The sequence below is a fragment of the Bactrocera tryoni genome, chromosome 1, assembly GCF_016617805.1.
Source record: "Bactrocera tryoni isolate S06 chromosome 1, CSIRO_BtryS06_freeze2, whole genome shotgun sequence".
Classification (NCBI taxonomy): Eukaryota; Metazoa; Arthropoda; class Insecta; order Diptera; family Tephritidae; genus Bactrocera; species Bactrocera tryoni.
The window spans coordinates 61495629-61518130 of record NC_052499.1 but is presented as its reverse complement, the minus strand read 5'-3'; the positions used below and the strand labels follow the sequence as shown (position 1 = coordinate 61518130).

The 22502-nt window shown below is 35.2% G+C and overlaps 1 protein-coding gene across 12 annotated transcripts in view; it reads left to right on the top strand.

Moving 5' to 3' along the window:
• LOC120768434 (serine-rich adhesin for platelets) overlaps nt 1-22502 on the top strand; it is a 59815-nt gene that overhangs the window by 24459 nt on the left and 12854 nt on the right. For 10 of the 12 annotated variants that reach the window (XM_040095178.1, XM_040095162.1, XM_040095146.1 and 7 more), the window contains 4 exons: nt 3753-3954; nt 4739-4850; nt 5149-5719; nt 8253-8327. In XM_040095178.1, the coding sequence (XP_039951112.1) occupies nt 3753-3954; nt 4739-4850; nt 5149-5719; nt 8253-8327 (960 nt within the window). The remainder of the gene's footprint in view (nt 1-3752; nt 3955-4738; nt 4851-5148; nt 5720-8252; nt 8328-22502) is intronic. The other 2 variants (XM_040095202.1, XM_040095209.1) reach the window with 1 other exon arrangement.

Sequence of the window (22502 nt, the reverse complement as noted above, 5' to 3'; positions counted from 1 at the left end):
TTTTAAAATTCCTATTTTTAAAATAATTTTTAAATTTCATCGACTTAAATTTCTGAAACCACCTAATACAGGGTAGCTAATTGCGCAGATGACGTTTTATGGATAGAATATTAATGAAAAATATGCAAATTTGAATGTCTACTCTTGAAATAAGTTGTAATATTCATATAACTAGGCATATGAATAAAAAACGGCAATATTCTCACGTAACTTACTAAGCCCTTCTTGATCGAATAAATGTATTTATTGAGAACACGCGCTTTATAATAGAGTACATACCTTTTATTTACATAAGCATATGTTAAGAAAATAGCAGTCTTATATATATGAAATTACAGTTGGCGTATTCTAAAAAAACGTATCAAAAATATTTGCTAACAACAATTATGTGTTATTTTTTATTGCTTTTGTGGTTAGTGTTTCAAGTCATTTCAATTGTTTTCGTTATTATTTACGTTTATGCAACAAAAACAGTTGTTACAAGTGTTAAACAAGAGGCTTATACGAAATTAATAACAAGTAAGGAAGGACTGAATTCGGGTGTAACCGAACATTTTATAATCTTGCAATTTGGAAGAATCAACGCCAGGGAAATACTTAAAGATGTATGTAAAACGTCAACCAGAGGATCGGAATCTAAAATACATAAACTATAAATAACTTTTACACTGACCGTCATATTCGGCATAAAGTTTGTTAGAAAAACGAAATTTATTATATCTAGTATATTGGCAGTATCGATCCGAATTTATCTATTAACTTATATCATCCCACATACTAAAAATATGTTCCCTGGGTTTCATTAAGGTAACTCACATGCAATCACCAATCTATGGAGTAAAGTGAGCCGGATGTTCAAAAATCCTGATATTAATTATTTGGGGGGTACGTCAAGTTTTCTTCCGATTTTATTTATTTTAGGCACAAAGATACACAGTTATGAGTAAAACACACACACGAAAGTTTTCCATACAAGCCCTTGATTGCGATCGTTCGGTTTGTAAGGCAGCTATATGCTATTGTGAGCCGATCTGAACAATTTCTTCCGATATTACATTATTTCTATGAACAATAACTCATACCAAATTTCTTGAAGATATATCGTCTGATGAGGAATTTTCTAATGCATGCATTTGATTCTGATCATTCAGTTTGTATGGTAGCTATATGCTATAGTTAATCGATCTGAACAATTTCTTCGGAGATTACATTGTCACCTTAGAAAATAACATATACCGAATTTCGTTAATATATCTTGTCAAATGTGAAAGTTGTCCATACAAGAACTTGATTCCGATCGTTCAGTTTGTGTGGCAGCTATATGTTATAGGGTCCGATAAAAGCAGTTCCGACAAATGAGCAGCTTCTTGAAGAGAAAATGACGTTTGCAAAATTTCAAAACGATATCTTAAAAACTGAGAAACTAGTTCCTATATATACAGATAGACGGACAGACAGACAGGCGGACATGGCTAAATCGACTCAACTCAACATACTGATCATTTATATATATACATTATTAGGTCTCCGACGCTTCTTTCTGGGTGTTACAAACTTCGTGGCAAACTTAATATACCCTGTTACGAGTTACGAGTTCGTAGATGGGTGTAATCGGACCACTACCAAGCCCACAAGAAGCCATTAACAGAAAACCTATAAAGTGCCATAACTAAGCACTAAATTAAGATATAAAATTCCAGTTTGGCAGGTGATCGCAGTAGCAAGGGCCACCTGTGAAGAAAATTCATTGCAAGATAGATGTTCTTAGCTCTAATATTTTCGTAATATAAAGATCTAGGTAGACTTGAACCCATTACTTTTTTTTTTTAAAAACATACGTTCAAACGGGTTTTTACAATGATTTTAGTTTTACAAATATTTTGGACGAAATATTGGGTCGTTCAATAAGTAAATTTGTTTTTTTTTTATTTTGTAGAACCTAAACACGGTTATTTTTATTGCTAAAACATTTTATGAAAATTAATATTCTGCATTTTGTTCCTATACCTTTTGCCGTCTTTCGGGCAAGATATTGATTCCACGCTCATAAAACTTTTGATTCCTGCACGCAAAAAACTGATCCAAGTGACGTCCTGATTTGAGGTGCAGGACCTTTCATCGCAAAAATTTTTCAGAGATCGGAATTAGAATAGTCCGAGTTTGGTGGTGAGTGTGGTAGCACCACCCATTCAAAAGTTTTTGGGTGGTCATCAAATTTGTATGAGGTCTAGCATTATCCTGGTAGGATACTAAACTATTTCTATTTATCAATTCTAGCCTCTTATGTTTCAGTTTATTACTCTATTTGTCCTGCTGATCTACACTTCAGAATTAAACGTGATATTTTCGGGCAAAAACTGAAAACAAAAGACCCCTTTGAAACCAAACAGACAACATAATATTTTTTTGGTGACTATCGACTTTTGAAATTGTTTAAGCAGGTTCATATTTTTTTAGACTATGATCTCTTGCGCTTTACATTCTTGTAAATAAACCAATTTTCATCGCCAAAAACTATACGTTTCAAAAGTGGATCACTTTTTGATGTTAGATGAGCACATCACAGTCGTTAATGCGACGAAGCGAATTTCGTTCTGCGCAAGCATGAGACACCTATATGTCAAGCTTCAAAATTAATCCGAGGTGTTTCATGTGCTTGTGAACGGCTGCTTTAGACAATTTTAAACTTTTTCAAATCTCTCGAATTGTTAGTCGACGGTATGCATCGACCAACGACTTCATTTTATCCATATCGGTGTCAAGAATTTCCAGGACGTGGTGCATCCTCAAGATCGAATTTGCCGGAACGCAATTTTGCAAACCAATTTCAGCGTTTGGTCTACACATCTACTCAGTATGCATTATATAATGCATGAACAGCATTTTTACACTTTTGATAGTAAAACGGTAAAATATGCCGAAAATGTTGTTTCCGATCTTCGATAGGACACCAAACTATAACTATTAGAAAAACTGTAAGAATATTTAAAACTTCACTGAAACAAAAAAAAAAAAATACTTATCGTTTCGGTTTGCGCTCATGGTCTGGTCTGGGTAAACTTTGATCCTGAGTGTATATTTAAAAATATATCTTTAGATTATGCCACATAAAAGCATACAAATTCGATGCATTGCAACCGAATTGCAACACTTACTCTGTTTGTTTAAGCAGGTCAAAATTTCAGAATTAGGTCGATTATTCGATAGCATGATCTTACACCTTTGAGGTTATGCGCGGTACAAGAGGTCATAACATTTGTATGGACTTCTTTCGAATTTCTTTAGATAAGAAGAGTGGCATGAAATATAACACTCAGCCTATACACTTATATATTATATCCATGCATACAATAATATGTTCATGTGTGCAGAGCTTTCACGTTGTGGAATCTTCTATAAATTGAGTTCAACATTCTTTGCTGCGGCTTAGCAGGGCTTAATTGATGTTTATGACGTTTGCTTTCGACGCCATCTTCACTTAATTGTGGTAATACGACGCTGGAAACAATTACGCACAAGACGCTTATGGTGTTCGGCTGGTAGGGTTGGTGTTGGCGCTGCTGATGTTTTCTTACAAATTAACTCATTTACGGTACTTAAAGTACGCATTGCCAGTTTTCTAATTAAGCTTTACATTTCTCATTTGTTGTTAAAAAAAAACATTGCAACAAATTCTTGCTGGTTTTTCTTCTAATCCACAAGTATGAAAAAACAAAACCGTAATCGATTTTCTCTTCTTATTTACTTTATAGTTTCCGCCATTGTTGAGTATGATTACGAGGCCAAGGAACCCGATGAGCTGGACTTAGTCAAAGGCGCGCTCATACACAACATTAAACAGATGCCAGGCGGCTGGTGGGAAGGCACACTGCAATCCAACGGCAAAATCGGCATGTTTCCGGATAATTTCGTGCGGATTATTGATAACAGCGACGAAAATAAAATCACAATGAGGTTTGTATTCATACTACATGTATTCGTCGAAGAGCTGCACTTTAGTGATAAGAGAGTTTAAATAATTAATGATGATGTTTTGGAATATGTGAAGATAAGGGTGTAGAAGGATGAAATATGCATTTTTATACCCTGTACAAAGTATACTAAGTTTGCCAGAAGAATTATAACACCCAGAAGGAAAAGTCGGATATCCTATGAAATACATACATACTCTTATACATACATATGTAATGATCATATTGTCCAGTAAAATTCACTTAATCATGTCCGTCTTTGTAATATAAGCGAACTTACGTTGAAATTTTGCACACGTCTTTGTCTTCGATCTTTTCGAAACTTGATTCGGTTTATTGTCAAACACAACGATACAATCTCAGAACGAATTGTTCAGATCGGATCACTATAGCATAGAGCTGCCATACAAACTGAACGATCAAGTTCTTGTTTGAACTTGTTTTTTATTGGTGAAGGGTATTCTTGCTGGCGCTAGAAGTCAACGATATTTCTAGTTTAGAAGGACTGCCATACAAACTGAACGATCAAGTTCTTGTTTGAACTTGTTTTTTATTGGTGAAGGGTATTCTTGCTGGCGCTAGAAGTCAACGATATTTCTAGTTTAGAAGGACTATGTTTTTCTCTCCTCCCAAGCAAAAAGAAAAAAACCCTCTTATCAATTGCACTAATCACACTCACATTTTCTTATCTCTAAACTCTTTGAAATATTTTTTTTTTCGTATTTAATTTTTCGCTGAATATACTAAAATTCGTATTATCATTGCAGAGAGAAGTCCGCAACAGCCAATCGCCGCTGTAAAGTCATCTTCAGCTACACACAAGTCAATGACGACGAACTGTCGCTGGCCGTGGGTGATGTCATTGAATTCCTTGGGGAGGTTTGTACACTTACTTACCTAAAGCATGCACACATACATATGTATCTGTAAGCAGTCAGCTAGTCGGCAACTATGTAGCGCCAATAGCTGTTACCCAAACATTTACGTCACTTTGACAGTTACGACTGTGCAAAGCGAAAAAATGTAAATAGGCGCAGAAGAATACATTATATCCATTGTTGCTGTGGCTAGCGTATATTCAACACATACATACCTATGTGTATGCTGCTCATTCATAGAATTTTCGCATTTTCCACATGATTTTCTCATATACTTTTCTTTATTATACACCATTTAGGTCGAGGAAGGCTGGTGGCGTGGACGTTTAAAAAGCAAAGTCGGCGTATTTCCATCAAATTTCGTTACCGTTATTGAGCCATCACCTATTTTTGCCAGTAAGCGACCAGCAGTCGGTCCTGGTGCTGCCACATCAATAGCTGCAAAATCAGCGGTGACCACAACAACAGCATCTGTCGAGAAGTCGACAGTCGGCGCCAGTAGTTCCATAACGTCAAGCACAAGCACTGCAACCGCCACCAGTTCAACAACGAAGAAAATGAATCGCATTAGTTTTCACAGTTCCAAAGAGGATCTATTGAATAGCAGTAGTGTTAGTAGTAATTCCGGCGCGACAAGCACAAGTAATGTCGCTGTGGATGAGATTGCGCCATCGTTGCCACCGAAACCGCAACGGGAATACTGTCGCGTTGAGTTCCCGTATACGCCACAAAATGACGATGAGCTGGAGTTGAAAGTTGGCGAAATCATCACCATCATCAGCATGGAATTGCCGGATAAAGGCTGGTGGAAGGGTGAACTGCATGGCAAAGTTGGTGTATTTCCTGATAATTTCGTTAAACTGCTAGAAGGTATGTACGAGTACTCTATGCAGTGTATGCTTGTCTACTCTATATTCTAACTCTTCTGTGTGTTTATGACGCATCTCATTGTATAGTGAATATTTAAGTATGATTATGTGGTGCTGTAAATAATAAAATTAAAGCAGGAGACGTTGCGGTGATTTTGCAAATGTATTGGTGCAGTGAAGGTGGTATAGGTATATACAAGCTGTTTGCAATTTTCAATGAGTTGTTAGGGACCTCAAGTTAGTTGAGCTCCATGACTTTCTGATTTTTTTTTCTAGTTAGGCGGCACATTCATGTCAGTTTATAAATATATGCAGCTGAAATGTTTAAATATTTCGTAATCAAAAGTACAACAAAAACACAAACATTATACAAAAATGGTTTTTGGAAAATAATAAAAATTTAAAAATTTTTTATGATCTTATTAAAAGCAAACTTAGGAAATGGTTCATGTAAAATGTGAATATGACTAATTCAACTAATGTCTTCAAGTTTTAGATAATTTTGTGAATAAAAATTGATCTTTTCGTGGGCTTGTCTACTACGATGCAGTAGTGTTGATATAATTAAATAAATATTTTCTAGTAAAATAATATAAAAGTAGATTTCCTTTGCACAATCTCGATTAACTTGTTTTGAGTACTCGGAGGAATTTGAAAACTCTACAGTAATCTTGATATTAACAATCGTTCTTCTAATGATCACTATATACTAAACAGTTTAAGGTTATGTACATCCTATTAAATGAAGTACCCAATATTAATATGACAGTTTTCATAATAAAGTACACCGTTAGTTTATCATACATAACACCTTATTCTGAAGAATAATGATCTCTACTAGTACCTATACATACAATTTAATAGTCAATATTGCAATAATTTCTTCAAACATATATACTTATACATCATAAATAACTTATAGTATATGGCATTATAGCAACAAAACAAGCACCACTACAAATCGATTTTTTACTCATTTTTCAACAATTCCATATGCTAATCATGACAATTTAAAATGTAAATGCACATTCTTCGATCATTAGGCAATCGTCAGACGGAATTCTTCTTTTTCAAAAACACTTACCTATGTATGTATGTATGCATGTACATATATATTTATGTTACCATATATGGACTAAAGTATGTCTACAGCGTCGTGAAAATATCAACACTTCATTTACACGCATTCATTTACAGACACCCATACTCACCCAGCGCAACAAATTGCATTTCAAACACGCGGGCACCGCACAGTGGTTCGTAAAACCATAAAATTTGTTGCAATAACAATTAAACGAGTTCATTGCACGCTAGAAGTTAAAATATTTTTGGCTTTGCGTGCAAAATTTCTTATCATTTTCAACTCGTAAGAATTTTATTAACAAGCAATATGAGACTTGTGCAGAAATAGCAAATAGAACAACTGTGTTAAGCTGTTTTGATAAGGCTCGTACGTGAAGATTAGATTTTCGCTAATATACAATGGAATACCACAACAATTAAATGCAATTTTTGAACATTTTTTTTTGAATAATTTTTGGTTTGCAGAATTAAATTTTTGATCCTTAGAATATCTTTTATGAAGATCTTTTGTTTGGTCCGGCCTGAACCATTTCCTTGCGGATTTTACCGTTGCTTTGGACAATAATTCATGCCAAATTTCGTGGAGATATCTCGTTCAAGAAAAAGTTTTCCATACCATGTCAAATGAAAAAGTTTGCTTTGTAGGCACTTGGTTCCGTTTGTTCACTTTATATATCAGCTATATGCTGTGGTGCTTCGATATCGGCGGTTCCGACAATGAGCAGCTACTTTGGAAGAAAAGCATTTGTGCAAAAGTTCCGATCGATATCTTAAAAACTGACGCACCACTCTAAAAAATATAGAAAACTTGTTTATGGCAGATGATATCCATAAAAGTCTGTTAATATTTGTACGTTGAAATGTTTAATATTTTATTACTTTTTTTTATTCGTACCACTGTGCGACAGTCGGCGAGTGAGCTTCGTTTTCATGAAAGTCATTAAGCAAGCGAATCGTATGCAAACAAACTGTTTGCAAAGAATTTACTTAAACGATCTTTGTTTTGGTGCAAGCGTGGAAGAACATTTTTCTAAATATTTTTTTTATACTTTAGAATGCACAATTGTGCTGCCACATTTTCTGTTTAGTCATTCGCGCAGAAATCATCCTCCATTAGCCATTCATAATTCATGAGCTTTACTTGATAAATATTTTGTACGATATCAGCCGCCTATCCAATGAAAAGTACATAGTATCACATCAGATAAACCTTTATCCACAAAATGTTCTCTACTGGATTTAAAATACTAATAAACACTACACAAATTCCTTTTCTTATACTCGCATTTTACAAACGGCTTAATACATGACACACATACATGCACACACACCGCGATAACAACAACCAAAACCACAACAACAACTGTATACATCCACAATGTATGTACGCAACTACTTGTTGTTGGCGATTTATTCTGCGATCAACGCATTTGGTGGCAACGACCGGATAGCCGATGCAGTGCCGGAAAGATCATCCATTGAAATTTTAGGCTCGCGCATGGCCAACTTTATCAATACGTTCATTTGTATGTAAACGAGTTTTTCCATTGTGCGCGTTTAATTTTGTATGGCTACAGTATTAGATTTGTTATTGTTGACTTCATTTGATTTCAATTATTTGGATTTCTTAAATTATTTTTTGTTTTTACGAGTATGCTTTTGCAACATGTTGCTACAGAGTACTACTACTCGAGACTAGTAATCGAGATAGACAAAGGGTTATGTATGTATATACATATGTATATGAATGATCAGGTTGAGGAGACGAGTTGAAATCCAGGTGACTGTCTGTCTGTCCGTCTGTCTATTCGTGCAAGTTGTAACTTGAGTAAAAATTTAGATATCTTGATGAAATTCGGTATGCGCGCTCCTTGGCAAAAAAAGTACGAGTTCGTAGATGGGCGTAATTAGACCACTGACACGCCAACAAGACGCCATCAAAGAAAGTTTTTTTAAATAAAATGCCATAACTAAGCACATAATTAAGATATAAAACAAAATCTAAATCGGCACAGGGGTTCGCAGTAGCAAGGGGCACCTGTAGGCAAAAAATTTTTGAAAAAGTGGGGTTGGCCCCGCCCTCTAATGAGTTTAATATACATATCTCTTAAACCACTTAAGTTACAACAACCAAATTCGCCTAGTGCAAATACTATCAGAACCTCTACCGACTGTGTGAGAGATGAAATTGGAAGATAACCCCGCTCACTCTCCGTATAACGGAAGTTTAAAAACTACTAAAAACCCCATAAATCATTTACTAAATACGCCAAAAGTAGAGGTGGTATAAAAGGACTTTATACGATCCGGTGTCAAAATTGGATTGAAGGCGTGGTAGTGCCCACTTTTAGGTAAAATCACATATCTTTCACGTTCCAGTACACAAATCAAGAAACAATTAATATTACGGGATAGAAAGCTTTGCATGAACAATGCCTTTAGAAAATACCATTTTAAGCTTAGTACGCAGCTCTCAAGAAACGTAAAAACTTCATATAAAAAAACGCTTAAGAAACGGTCAAGATTCTTTCCTGCGACAAACTTACTTGTGCTAGTACGCAGCTCTCAAGAAATCTAGTACCAATTTTTGATACTTTTTCAGTAAATGTGAATATGGCAAACCTTGTTTTGCGAAGAAACATCAAATCAACAATTGTTTCTTGAAGGAAAATCGAAGTAATCGTCAAATTCATCCTAAATTAGTTGAAATCATTATTATGAAGTATATTCCATTTTGAAATGTTGTATAAAACCTACCAAACATCAACAACATTTCTTAATTCTCAATAAAAATATTTATGTTACCATACACATACACACATACATATTACGCACAAAGTTTGTTTTCTTTGTTTATTCTCTCTTGCTCTTCTAATGTAGATCATTCACAATGCGTAACCAGCTGCCAAAATTACTTGAGAAATAATGTATTTTTTTCTTGAGCAATTACTTGAGAGCTGCGTACCAACCTTTATAGCCAAAGATTGTCAAAATCCAAAAAAAAACTGTTCAAGCCTCCAGGTACCGAATATTTAGTCCGTAGTACCTATAGTTGACTTTTTACCGAAAATATCGGTAAATGTGTGAGATATATTATTGAAATTTAGAGACAATCCTTTCCTGAAAAGGTTAAATCGGGTCAATACTTTCCTTAGCTCCCATATATGTATGTATGTAGTACCTTATATAAAGATTTTCGAACGTCCGGGTGAGTTAATACCGCATACATCGGCCAATTATCTTAATACAATTGAAAGAGTATGGTTTTCTTATAACGGTGAATATTTGTGCTTGGAACGAATAAATTTGGGTATAAACTCTAGACTACATATAACTAAGAAGCCTTATGTATGTAGGTACTTCCCTGTCTTTAATCTTTGCAAGTTGCAAGAGTATGAAATGTTCGGTTATACCCAAACTTAGCTCTTCCTTACTTGTTTTAATTTTGATTTTAGTTGTTTTATAATTATTTTACAAATACAGTGACTTGCTGTATTAACAGTTATATTTTGTTTCGTAGAGAAGTTACCGCTTGAGTTGTGTATAGCAAGCGGGTTTTTTATTTATTTTATTTTATCATGTTAGTATTATTCAAGTGGTACCTCTTCGGAAGAAAAACGAAGTATCCCAACGTAGCTAGATATACATATGTATTTGTAGTTATTTCTAGTACCTTAGACATATAAATAAATTACTGCCTTGAATAAGTTTTATTATTTGGCAGTTAGCTTAGCTAATGGAAAGTTTGTTAATTTATTGCTGGTCTGCTTAAAGTTTGCTCTGCTAAATTCGATAAGCTTATATAAAAAAATTTTGTTTGTATGAATATAGTATATCTGTCCATATCATTGTATTTACATATAACATATATTCCCCGGAAAAAGTTTATAAACTGTCTACCTTGACATGAAATATTTTAAGCAACCATAATTAGCAGCATCTTGCCTTAGATTACATTTGTCCATCTCATGAAATAATATACATGTATAAAAATTGAATACTGAATATATTGAATGATTGCCCGATATTGAAAACAATTAGTTTTTCAAATTTGTTTAAAACACGATTGCCGTCATTTAAGTCCGTCAATATCATCGATATCATGCATTAAAGTTGTTTTTAAGTCAAATTTAATATTAATTTATAAACCTCACTTTAATATAAAAAAGTCAGAATAGTTATTCCTAAAAAATTTAAAACTTTCCTGAGTAATATTTATGCCATCTAAGGGTTTTGCAAATGGTGAGCAAGTGAATAATTTGTTAAGGGATCATCTCAGTATGAAAATTTGGAGAAATCGATTTGTTTTTTTGCATCGGATAGAATACACTGTAACAAACATTCTCTCAAATTTTGAAATCGAAATCCAAATATTACAATCGCAAATCGCGAAAATCAGTGATTTTTCGGAGTGACACACTGAGCCGATCCCTTAAGGGATTACATGGGTTTCCTCGGTTAAAAAGCAGCCTTTTTTCAACAATTTTTTTTTCATATAATAAATACATATTTTAGTTAAAACATTAAAATAGAACTTGGACGAAGAAAAAAAATGGAAATTGGATTTTTGCAGACATTTTTCCAAAAAAAAAAAATGAAAATTTGACTGAAAATTTCGCGAAATTTTTTTTAAATAGTTGTAATCGAAAAAAAAAATCCTTCGTCCATGTCTTTAAGAATTGTATCTCAAAGACCTGTGTAAAATTTTATGAACACAGTTTCGAGAAAGCATAGATAGCCTCGAGCGCACAAGTCCTCACGGCTACATCTCCGAAACTATCACTGGAATCAACTTAAAAGTTTAGGACAATATTCTAGAGGATTGTAGAATTTAATAAGACAATGAAAAAATTCGATTTTTTGAAACTCGAAAACACATGTAACTCCTAGAGACTCGAAATATTTCGAGATTCTGCATCGACGGTCTTTTGACAGTGTTTTGGGAAATGTTTTATGCTTTATGAGTCGGTCTATGCCATGTGAAAATACATATGTATGTAGATACGTTCATGAACTAAATGAAATACATATTATGTATCAGAACAATTTGAAGCTCTCCAACGATTGCTTTCTATTATGTTCTCGAATTCTTGTTTTCCTTTAATTGTGTGGTATTCATAATTTTTAGCTCTATTTAGCGAACAAGAACCTTAACGAGAAACATCTAGGAATATCGTAATGTTGAACCTATTTTCTTCGCTCTTAATGGCTTCAATGGACTATTGGTGCGTTCCATGAAGCAGTTTTTTCAGTTCAGTTTTGGTGAATACGGTGCCCTCGTATCGTGTTTAGCCAAAAAGTCACTCACAAATGTGACGGCACATTGTCATTGAGTCCATGAATTTGCGAATTTGTGACGAATTGCTTCATTCACCTTGATTTTTGAATGACGATCGAACAGTTTCGGCTCAGTTTTGGACCTCCATTCACTAGATTGTAGGACAGTTTCAATGTTCACAAGTAATAGTGCGTTTTATGTGACTTTTACTTAACGTCGTTTTAGCAAAAACTTCAGGTTTTTTGGTACGAGTCTAGCATTGACACACTTCATACTCAAAACATTAACCAAAATGTCTTGTGTCAATTCACAAAAGATCCTCTGATATCTATGTGATGCTAACACAACGATTCTCAAGCACTGTTTCTTTAACTTTTACTTTTCTCAGCAATTGACCTACGGAAACCAAACTTCACATGAACATAAAAAAAGTTGTAAAGAGTGATACATTTCGAGGTTCCCTACTTTTTGAAAGAAAAAATACAGAAGCTTTATATTTAATGGTGGGTGTTTATTATCATTCGAAGGAACATTCTTTAGCATTAATTTATAGAAGATTATCTCTTTAGAAGGTTGGCCGCGGCTACGTCTCAGATGTTCCATCCGTTGAGTCCAATTTTATATTACTTGTTCGAGCATGTCGACAGGTAACTGACGAATGATACGCGTGATGTTTTGATCCAAGGCCTGAATCGAAGCGAGATTGTTCGCAAAGGCTTTAGACTTTACAGAACCACACAGGAAAATAATGGTGTGACTTACTCGATCTTGATGGCCAATCGATTGGCTCAAAACGTGATCTTATCTTCTAAACGAAGTGTTTTCTCAATAAATTCATTGGTTGATAGAATGTGTGGGAAGTGACGCCGTCTTGCTGAAAATAATTGCCGTCGAGATCACGAGCTTCATTTTCAGGCATAACATTTTTGATGAAATATAGATCGGTTATTCCACCGGCTTACAATTCACACCAAACCGTTATTTTTTCTAGATGAAATGGCAGCTCTTGAATCTTCAGGTTGCTTTTCGTTTCAAATCCGGCGATTTTGATTCTACCCATTGAGCCAAAAATGGCTGAACAAAATTTGATTCGAAAACAAGCGATCTTCTTGTAACTTTTCAAGAGTCCATAGAGCGAAACGATGTCGCTTGGGAAAGACGAGCGGCTTCAGTTCTTGCACAAGCTGTATTTTGTTCGCTTTTAATTTAAGATCTCGACGTAAAATGTAAAAAATACGTCAGTTCGATTTGCTGCGAATGGTGCCGAATCGACTCTCCACGGTCTTCGTGTACATTCTCAGCGTCTTCTTCACTGCATGCTGGGCGTGGTCTATTCGGTCGAATATTATTCAATAATGAATGCTGGGTCTCACGATGGGTGATGGTGTTGCGAATAGTACGTACAGTACGTTGATTATGTTTATCATAAAAAGGCTATTGAGAAAAGTACTTCTATTTGGGTTACCCGTTACTTTCAGATTCAATATTAAATGAAATGATAAAAATTTATAGAAATTTAGTGATAATAATATTACATATCTTTAGGTTAGGTTGGGTCCTAGATTTAGGTCCTAAACGAAGGATCTCACTTCGACGGATGTTCGTCCTTTGTGTTACCCATAAACTCCTAAAAGGAAATTACTAGATTTTCATAGATTTCTAACTTATGCCTTTATATACCAGGCCACGGATTGTCCCGAACTGTGAACTTTCTACCCATTTCTGGGGCCCTATTCTGTATCTCGAGTCGTAAATTTATTCTATTCGAAATTCGGATCTACTTTATAATAATGCGAAAGTTGGACCACCCTGTGCCAGAAAAAATACGTACAATTTTCGTTTTTTGCTTTCTACAACTCAAAAGCTAACGAATATTTTATTCGAAAATTGGCTTGAAAATCCGAAAATCGAGATACAGAATATAAAAAATCCGAATTCGAGTAAACTTTTTTCAAATCAAGTTACAGAATAGGCCCCCTGGTTATATGTTTCCAAAATTTGTTCAGATTACGAAATATTATTATTTTTATATTTTTATGACATATAGTATGTATCTCTCGATGTTTGAAAGACTTTGAGTGTGTTTGATTGAAAATTCTACGTTACTATTTTTGTAGTCGAATTTGTTTATCAAATTTATTGAATTAGATAACGAGCTTAAGTTTTTTCTTTATTTTTTTTATTATAATTTTGTTGTGTATTTGTTTGTTTTATCAAGGGAAGAGACTTCCAATATTTCTAACATGGGTGTAGGGTCTATACAATCTACTTACACCCATCCCAAGGCGCTCCTATTATATACATACTTACATGTACATATATATTATACTATGTGTGCTCACTATAATTTTGTGAATGTTTATCGATCGACGCAGTCGTTTGACATTTAAATGTGGCACCTCTGACTTGATGTTGCTGCATGCAGATACGAGAATTCACTCGCTTCCCTGCCGTAGACCACATTTTGCCTTAACCGAACAGCCAGACGGTTGGCTTACAGGCCACACCAAAGCCACAAGCCAGTCAGACAGTTAGCTTGTCGCACAGTCCGTGGAGCTGCGCGCCTAAATTATCGCCAACATTATTGCCGCTTTGTTTACTTATTCTGCAGCTTGTCATTGTTTTGTTTATTTGTTTTTGTATTATAGTTATTGCATTTACTTTTCTCGTTGCCAATTCGACGCGGTTTTGCTTTTGCATTTTTCCATTGTTATTGTTGTTGACTCAAAACGTTTGCAACGCTAGTACTGGTTCTGTTGTGGTTTCCAGCGCTCAACCGCCGTGTTCATATTTTTATTAAAATCGTGTGTTTATCCGTAGTTTTGTATGCATGTTTGTATGTATATTAATTACAGCGTTTATTTTGAAGCTTACAATTTTCGCCGTTATCGTTGCAGTCGCCGTCGTTACAAACAAGAAACCAGTTAATAATAAAAATTGATTTTTTCCAAGTCACAGTTAAAATTGTTTGTTGTTGCTGTTTCTTTGTTATTCTCCCAGTGGTGCATTTACCGCTATGCCGTCACACTCGTCTACAGAGTGTTATTTGGCTGATTTAGCTGGTGCAGATTTTTGTTTATCTCAAAATGCCGACTTTTAACTCGGTTGGTTGATTTTGTTTTGCTTATCATTTTGCCAATTTTTCTTAGTTTTGTTTGTTTGTTGTTGTTCGAAATAAAATAACAAAACCGAATGTTTCTTTTCTCTATATGACTGGTCATTAAAAATAAGTTCAGTAGTTTCTTCAGGGTCTAGAGGTGTCTAGGAACCTATTTTTCCGAGTACCAAACGAAAAAAAAATAAATTTTTTTTGAATCACCCTAATATACATATATCTCGTAGAACTCATTGTTCATCGACTCGCCGTTGCCAATGCGCAAAACAGCATAGATCTTCCGCAAAACTTTTTTCTCGAACACTACTTGGGCCGCCTCATCAGGACGGGAATGATGAGGTGCTTGTAGATTTAAATTTTTGTTCGGTGGAAGAAGACTTTACTTTTCAATTGCCTACTCAGTTCAAACTAGTACTTGTTGGCAAGAATGATTCTGCGTTGGACTTTAAGGCTGATATTGTTGTCTACGACTTCAAAGTTATAACTCCAACAGTGACGTGCGAGCCAAGTCGAGAATGCGATTACTGTTTATTTCATGACTGGAGATTTTTCGTTTTGTCTTCGTTCACAACCAGACACATACGCCTTGCTTCCTTATCCAGTCTGGAGAAAGCAGAATTAACGCCACGGTTGTTGAGACCATAGCTTCTAACGTCGTGCCTACCCTGTGCTTTTTGCCGGGCATAAGATGCAGTACAGAGGCGGGTGCGTACCTTCGCAACAACAAGATAGTGGTCCGAGTCGATGTTATGTCCTCGAAGCGTACGCACGTCATGGGCGCTGGAGATGTGTCGTCCATCTATAACAACTTGATCGATCTGGTTACGAGCTTTTCAATCCGGAGTTAGCCAAGTAGTTTGATGAATTTTCCTGTGCTGGAGTCTAGAACTACAGACAACTATATTTCGGAATCCTGCAAAGTCGATCAGCATCAATACATTTGGAGAGATTTCGCCATAGAGGCTAAATTTTCCAATAGTTGTACCAAAGATACCTTCTTTGCCCACCCTGGCGTTAAAATCGCCAAGCACAATGTTTACATCGTAGCCCTACAACGAATTTGCGCTCCTTTATATGACCGCTGTAATAAATGTCACAAGAACCTACTCGTATTCGTCCATCGCATTTCTTGGACGGCTGTGATGTCAGCTTTTACTCTAACGAAGACATCAACCAGCTTGGCATCGACACCTTCCCAATTTAGATACCGGACATACTAGGTGTATGGCGTTAAATCATAGTTCTTCTTACGTTTGTTGTGGTCGTCATCAAAAGTGGGGTCTTTCATCATTTGGCTGTTGTTTTTCAAACCCAGCGCACAACCTCGCTAGGCGAGTGGTATAAAGTTTTATACACATTTATATAGCGAACGGCTTGTTTCAAGACCGTCACCCGCTCGCAGCCAAAAGTAGGAATTGGGTATAGTCCTTCAACTGTAACTGCTTACCCAGATTTCTCTCATTACATCCAACATGTTCCAGATCCAGAAATTCGAATACCTCGCACCGGCGGTGGTACATTAAAGAACGCATCAAGGTTAGAGTTTTGACAAAAAAAGAATAAAAATTCAATATTCAACTTTAAGAATTCGAAATAAAATAAAAACGTGTAAAATTTGAGCGACGACCCTGTAACTCCAGCCAGCAGTAGGAATCGTAACATCCCTCCTAACATCTGAAGCTCCGTTAGGCTTGTAACTTCAGATCACGCTTACTATTTGGCTTGTATTTGAAATTGTGGAATCGCAGCTGTACTTTTATATTTCTTTTTAACGTACTAAAAACCGTTATTCAAGTAGTCTGAAAACGATTAGCACAAATTAAGATGTTTTGTTTGACTGTTTTTGCCTACAATAGGTGTTTTATTATTAGTAGTTAAAAATACTACAGTTATTGTTTTAACAAAAGAAATCTGCAAACGAATTCGCTTTGCAACTGTATCTTCTAAAAATGGAGACCAACTTTGTATATGTACATATGTCTAAATTGCTGAAATTTCTTTCATATGTAAAAATTTAAGAACAATTGTCTTAACAAGCTTATGTATGTATATGCTTCTCCGATATCTACATATATGTATATGTGTGTGTAAGCAGCAGAAAATAATTAAGTCAGCGTAGGCTTCGCCGCTGGCACCTACGTCGCCGTCGACGTTAGCGCTTACTGCCTGATCTATTACCATGGGTATTGTAACAGGTTTTATGCCACGATATTTTTTCGAATTTTATTTTATACACGTTTTCTTGTTTACTTTTTGTGTTTTCTATATATTCAGCATTTCTTTAGCCCACACCCTCATTTGCTGTGTTTTTATTTATACTTTTGTTTTGTGCCGAAAATTCTTAACCGCTTAAAACTCACCAAAGTAGTAGGAACTAAAGTGAGTAAGATGAATAAGACATAAGTAATAAAAACAAGTAAGCATGGGCTCAGTTCGGCTGGAACCGACAATTTTATACTCCCGCAATTTGCGAATTAAGATGAGGTATTTAAGGATTGACCTGTATATGACCGTTTGACCCATTTTCAAAGTTTATAAAGACGAACAGTCGTGGCACTGGCGACTTGGGTCTCAGGCATAACTTCGAAATCGTAGATATTCGTCTAGCTTGGAACCAGTATTGACAGCGGCAACAATGTCAGCCTCGAAATTCAACGCAAAATAACTCTTGCCAACAGGTGCTGCTTCGGTCTGAATAAGCAATTGAGAAGTAAAGTCCGCTCTCGACGAAAAAAGGGCGAATTCTACAAGTCACTCATCATCCCCGTCCTGTACCATATATATGGTGCAGAAACATGGACGATAACAACATCTGATGATTCGGCGTTGCGAGTTTTCGAGAGAAAGGTTCTGCGGAAGATTTATGGTTCTTTGGATGATTTATGGAACGATGAGCTGTACGAGATATATGAGGACATTGACATAGATCAGCGAATTAAGAGACCGCGGTTACGCAAGCTAGGTCATGTCGTTCGAATGGATGAAAGAGAAGAGAGAAGAAGAGGACCACCTCAACTCCGTTGGAAAGACGAGATGGAAAAAAATCTGGCTACACTTGAAATCTCCACTTGAAGCCAAACAGCGAAAAGGAAGAACGGTTGGCGTGCTGTTGTTAACTCGGTTATAACCACGTAAGCGGTGTCTGTGCCAATATAGAAGAAGAAGAAGATAAAGACATGCTAAAAATATTTCTTCTCAGCAAGTTTAGTTGGTTTAGTTTAAGCAGTTAGCAAGATATGAACCTTAAATGATTTACAGGGCGGGGCCACGCCCACTTCAAAGAAATGTTTAGCCCATGGGTGTCCCTGACTACTGTGACCCCAAATTACAGTTTTGTATCTTAATGTGGAGTAACTTGTGGGCGTGGCAGTGACACCTTCTTACGGTGCCAAGGAATATGTACATATACCAAGTTTTATCAATAGAAATATCTAAATTTTTGCTCAAGTTATCGCTTGTACGAACAAACAGACGGACGGAGCGACAGTTACACGGAATTCATCTCGTCTCTTATATATATGGTTAAATTCATAAAATATATAATATGTAACTCCATATCTAGGTAGCTCGTTTAAGTTTAGGTGATACAAAAAACCGTTAGATGAACAAAACCGTTATACTCTCTTTTGCAAAAGATGCGAGTGTATAAAAATATGAGCGAATAGAAAAACGCTCAAAACGCCACGATAAAACGCTCAATAGCAACATTATCAGCGCTACCCTCGAATTTCTTACATCATCGGCTGGAGTGTGGCGGCTAGTCGCAAGCTTGCTGGCTGGCTGACAGCTCAATGCTGGCCGCTAATGGATAACTTGCTCGCGCAACGGGCATGACGTCCAACACGGCGAGGGCTTAACGCTGCTGCCAGCTATTGTTGACTCTAGCTTAACGCTGCGCGCGTTTTGCCGACGTTACAAGCGACCGAGCGTTTTTTGATCTATTCACGCTCTTCACAATGGGAATTGAGTGTAACACTTTTGGTTTTCTTTCGATTGTTTATCACATAGTTTGCTTTGTTTTATTTGTCTATTAGTTAGTATTCTCGCCGCGCGATTGTGCGCTGGTTTTGTTGGTCAGTTGTATTTGCGTTTGCCAGCGCGTTTGTTTGGTCGCTCGATTTGTTTGGCTTGCTTTTTGTTTTCCAAGTTTTGGCCTCCGATTTGTGCGCAACGTGAGTGCTAGCGATAAATTTTTGATAGAGTACACGCATTTTTCTTGTAGTTAATGTCAGTGATTTTCACACCAAAGCGCGTTTGAAGAGGCAACAACATAAAATTCGGCCATTCAGTCAGTGCGAGCGCGTTCGGTATGCGTAAAGCCCAAGTCCATGCCACAGCGCCGCGGCCGCAATTATTTGTGGTATGAAGTGTTATTGCGTTTCACATTTTGTGTTCATTTCTTTTGTCTTACTTTGCATTATTTTTGGTTTTGTACGTTTTGTGTTGAGCGCCGCTAATAATTTTGCCGATTGCTTTGCCTTGAAAGTGGTTGAAAGTGTACTTAAAAAGCTTTGGCATTTTTACTTAACAGCAACAATTAAAAATTAGTTCAGACGTGCAACTGAAACACCTGCTGTGCCGAAAATGTGAAATGGTAAAAGTTTAGCTGTCGGTACGCTGGCATATCTAGAATCCAGTGGGTAGCGCAATATGTCTACTAATGGGGCAAGTACAGTGCTTGCGGTCAGCTGCTGGCTACCTTCCAATCAAAAATGTTCCAATAAAGAACGCTATTTGTTGTTGCTGATATATAAAAAAAAGTTGCTGCATTAGTTGTAGAAAAGTGTGTAAATAAAATTGAAATTTTTTAAGCGGAAGAGCAACGCATTCGTGCATTGTCCGCATAAATTTGGCGCTTCAGCAAAGTGTTGTTGTTACCACAATTACAAACACGACATATTTGGTTTGATGGATGCGTGTGACTGTTTGTTATGCGGACATTCAGTCGGTCTTGTAACATAATGTACAGTGGTGGGCATAAAAATGCGTTACCGTCAAAACAATACAATTCCAGAATCGTTTTTCCCCTCTCATAAAAATACCTGCCACTGTGACTTTGAAATATCTAGCAGAAAATAAAGGAGATTTTTCTTCACTTATTCCAGGGGTTGTGACAAACTTTTACGCAAGTAAATTCAATGCCTACTTAGATCTTTCAGAACTGGTTTAAAAGTGTCCATCGCGTCAACACCTTTCTCAGCCCGCGCTCTGCTTTGAGTTGTCTACTGTCTCAGCAAAACATTTCCAATTCCTCGCGGTATTTTAAGTTACCTACTGTCTTAGCAATCTCATGAAATTTCAAGCAACGGTCTGCGGATATACGATCTTGGTCTTTTGTCTCCTTATCGTCTGTGGAGGCCGTTTTCAACGCACTTGCGAATGGCTTATAAAGAACCGACGGGAGACGACGTTGAACCTCGTTAAATCAATTTTAAAGTCGCCATCGAAGAAGAAGTGTCGCCGTATACAACAACTAAGTACTCTTTGATTTCACTATGCGATTTTCCTTTCAAAAAACGATAATCGAAACGCCGATCGTTAGTGTTCCTTTTTTTAATTGTTCTAAAATCCTCGATATGCGAGCAAAACAAAATTAAGAGTCCGATTCTGCTTAAGTTTTGAAAGTAATCATCTACGAGAATTTACCATTTGAGGTATTTCTTTTGTGGTTGTATCGCAATCGGATGCTGGTTCGGTGAGGTTACAGGTTGATTCAAAAACATATCCCACTTGGACAGCTTAAAGTGTTTCGAAAACGAATAATTTCGGGAAATGGAATTTAGTTCGATCTCAGAAAAAGTTAAAAGGAGAAGCTGAAAGCGCTGGTATTTAAACCAAGACTTTGCATGTTTATTTACACTACCTGTAATATCATAACCAATGAGTCTTTGAAGAAATTTATTGACGTTATTTTCGAAAGAGAAGAACGAAATATGCAACACTTAGGTAAAATACATTGCTATATATTTAAACAGGAGTGACTCATCGCCCTGTTTACTTGTGTACTCGAATGAATATATGTATATATTCTATGCGTCTTACGTTTATGCCCACCACTGTACACAGTTGAAGCCAGTTTGTCGCCAAAGTCTTTTGTTTCGATTTGATTGCACTGGACTTGCGTGTGATATCGGCACATACGAGTTACGTGTAGTGTTTCCATGTGTCCAAGTTATCTGCATATTATATGTACATATATGTATATAATATTCAAATGTGCGCACGATCAAGTGTGAGGTGTGTCGCGCTTACCTAATACACGGCGACGTGATTTCATCTAATTTTTGCAACACAAGTTGATCGGCGAGTTTTTATTCAATATTTTTTTGTGTTATATATTAATAAAATTTAATAAAGTTCTCAGGCAATATTTGTCCACTTTTTGTATATGTATATGTAATATTAAAAATTCAGGTTACAAATTATACTAAAAAGTTTTTGTTTTGAAGATAAATTTATGGTCTTTTAATTGGTTTTCTGTTATAATTTTTTTATTTTGTTTTTTATTTTTATTATTTTTTGTTAAATTTTTTATATTATTTTTTTTATTTTTTTATATTATTTTTTTTATTATTTTTTTATTATTTCTTTTAATTTTTGTATATACACTTTTTATATAAAATTTTGTTTAAATATTTTTGTTTAAATATTTATTTTAAATATTTTTTCTATCATATTTTCTTCATTTATTTATTTATTATAATTTTTTTATATCACATTTTTAAGTACATTTTGATATCGAGTTTTGACATATACATATTTTCTATACACAATTTTTGTAATATAAAATTTTTTTATTAAAATTTTTTCTACATATTGTTTTTATATAAGTATTTTTTTTTAATAAATTTTTTATGTTATTATTTGTATTATATTATTTTTTATATGATTTTTCTATATAGTTTTTTAACATAATTTTATAAATTTTTTACATAATATTTTTATAAAATTTCGTTTATATACATTTTGCATGATTTTGTTTTAAATATATTTTTCTCGTTTTTAATAAGCAAAATTGCAAATACAGTTTAATTATTATTTATTTACTTTGATACTTTTTTATAAAAAAATTTTATAATATACATTTTTATGCAGTTTTTTCTATATATTGTTTTTATGTAATATCGTTTATATTTTTTTTTATATCAACTTTTTTGTTATAATTTTTTTTTATTTCTTTTTTTACTTATATTATTTTTCCATTTTTAATAAGCAAAATGGCAAATACAATTTAACTATACTTTTTTCTTTAATTCACATTTTTTGTATTTGATTTCAACAACTCGTTCGTCCGCCAGCTCGCAGTTG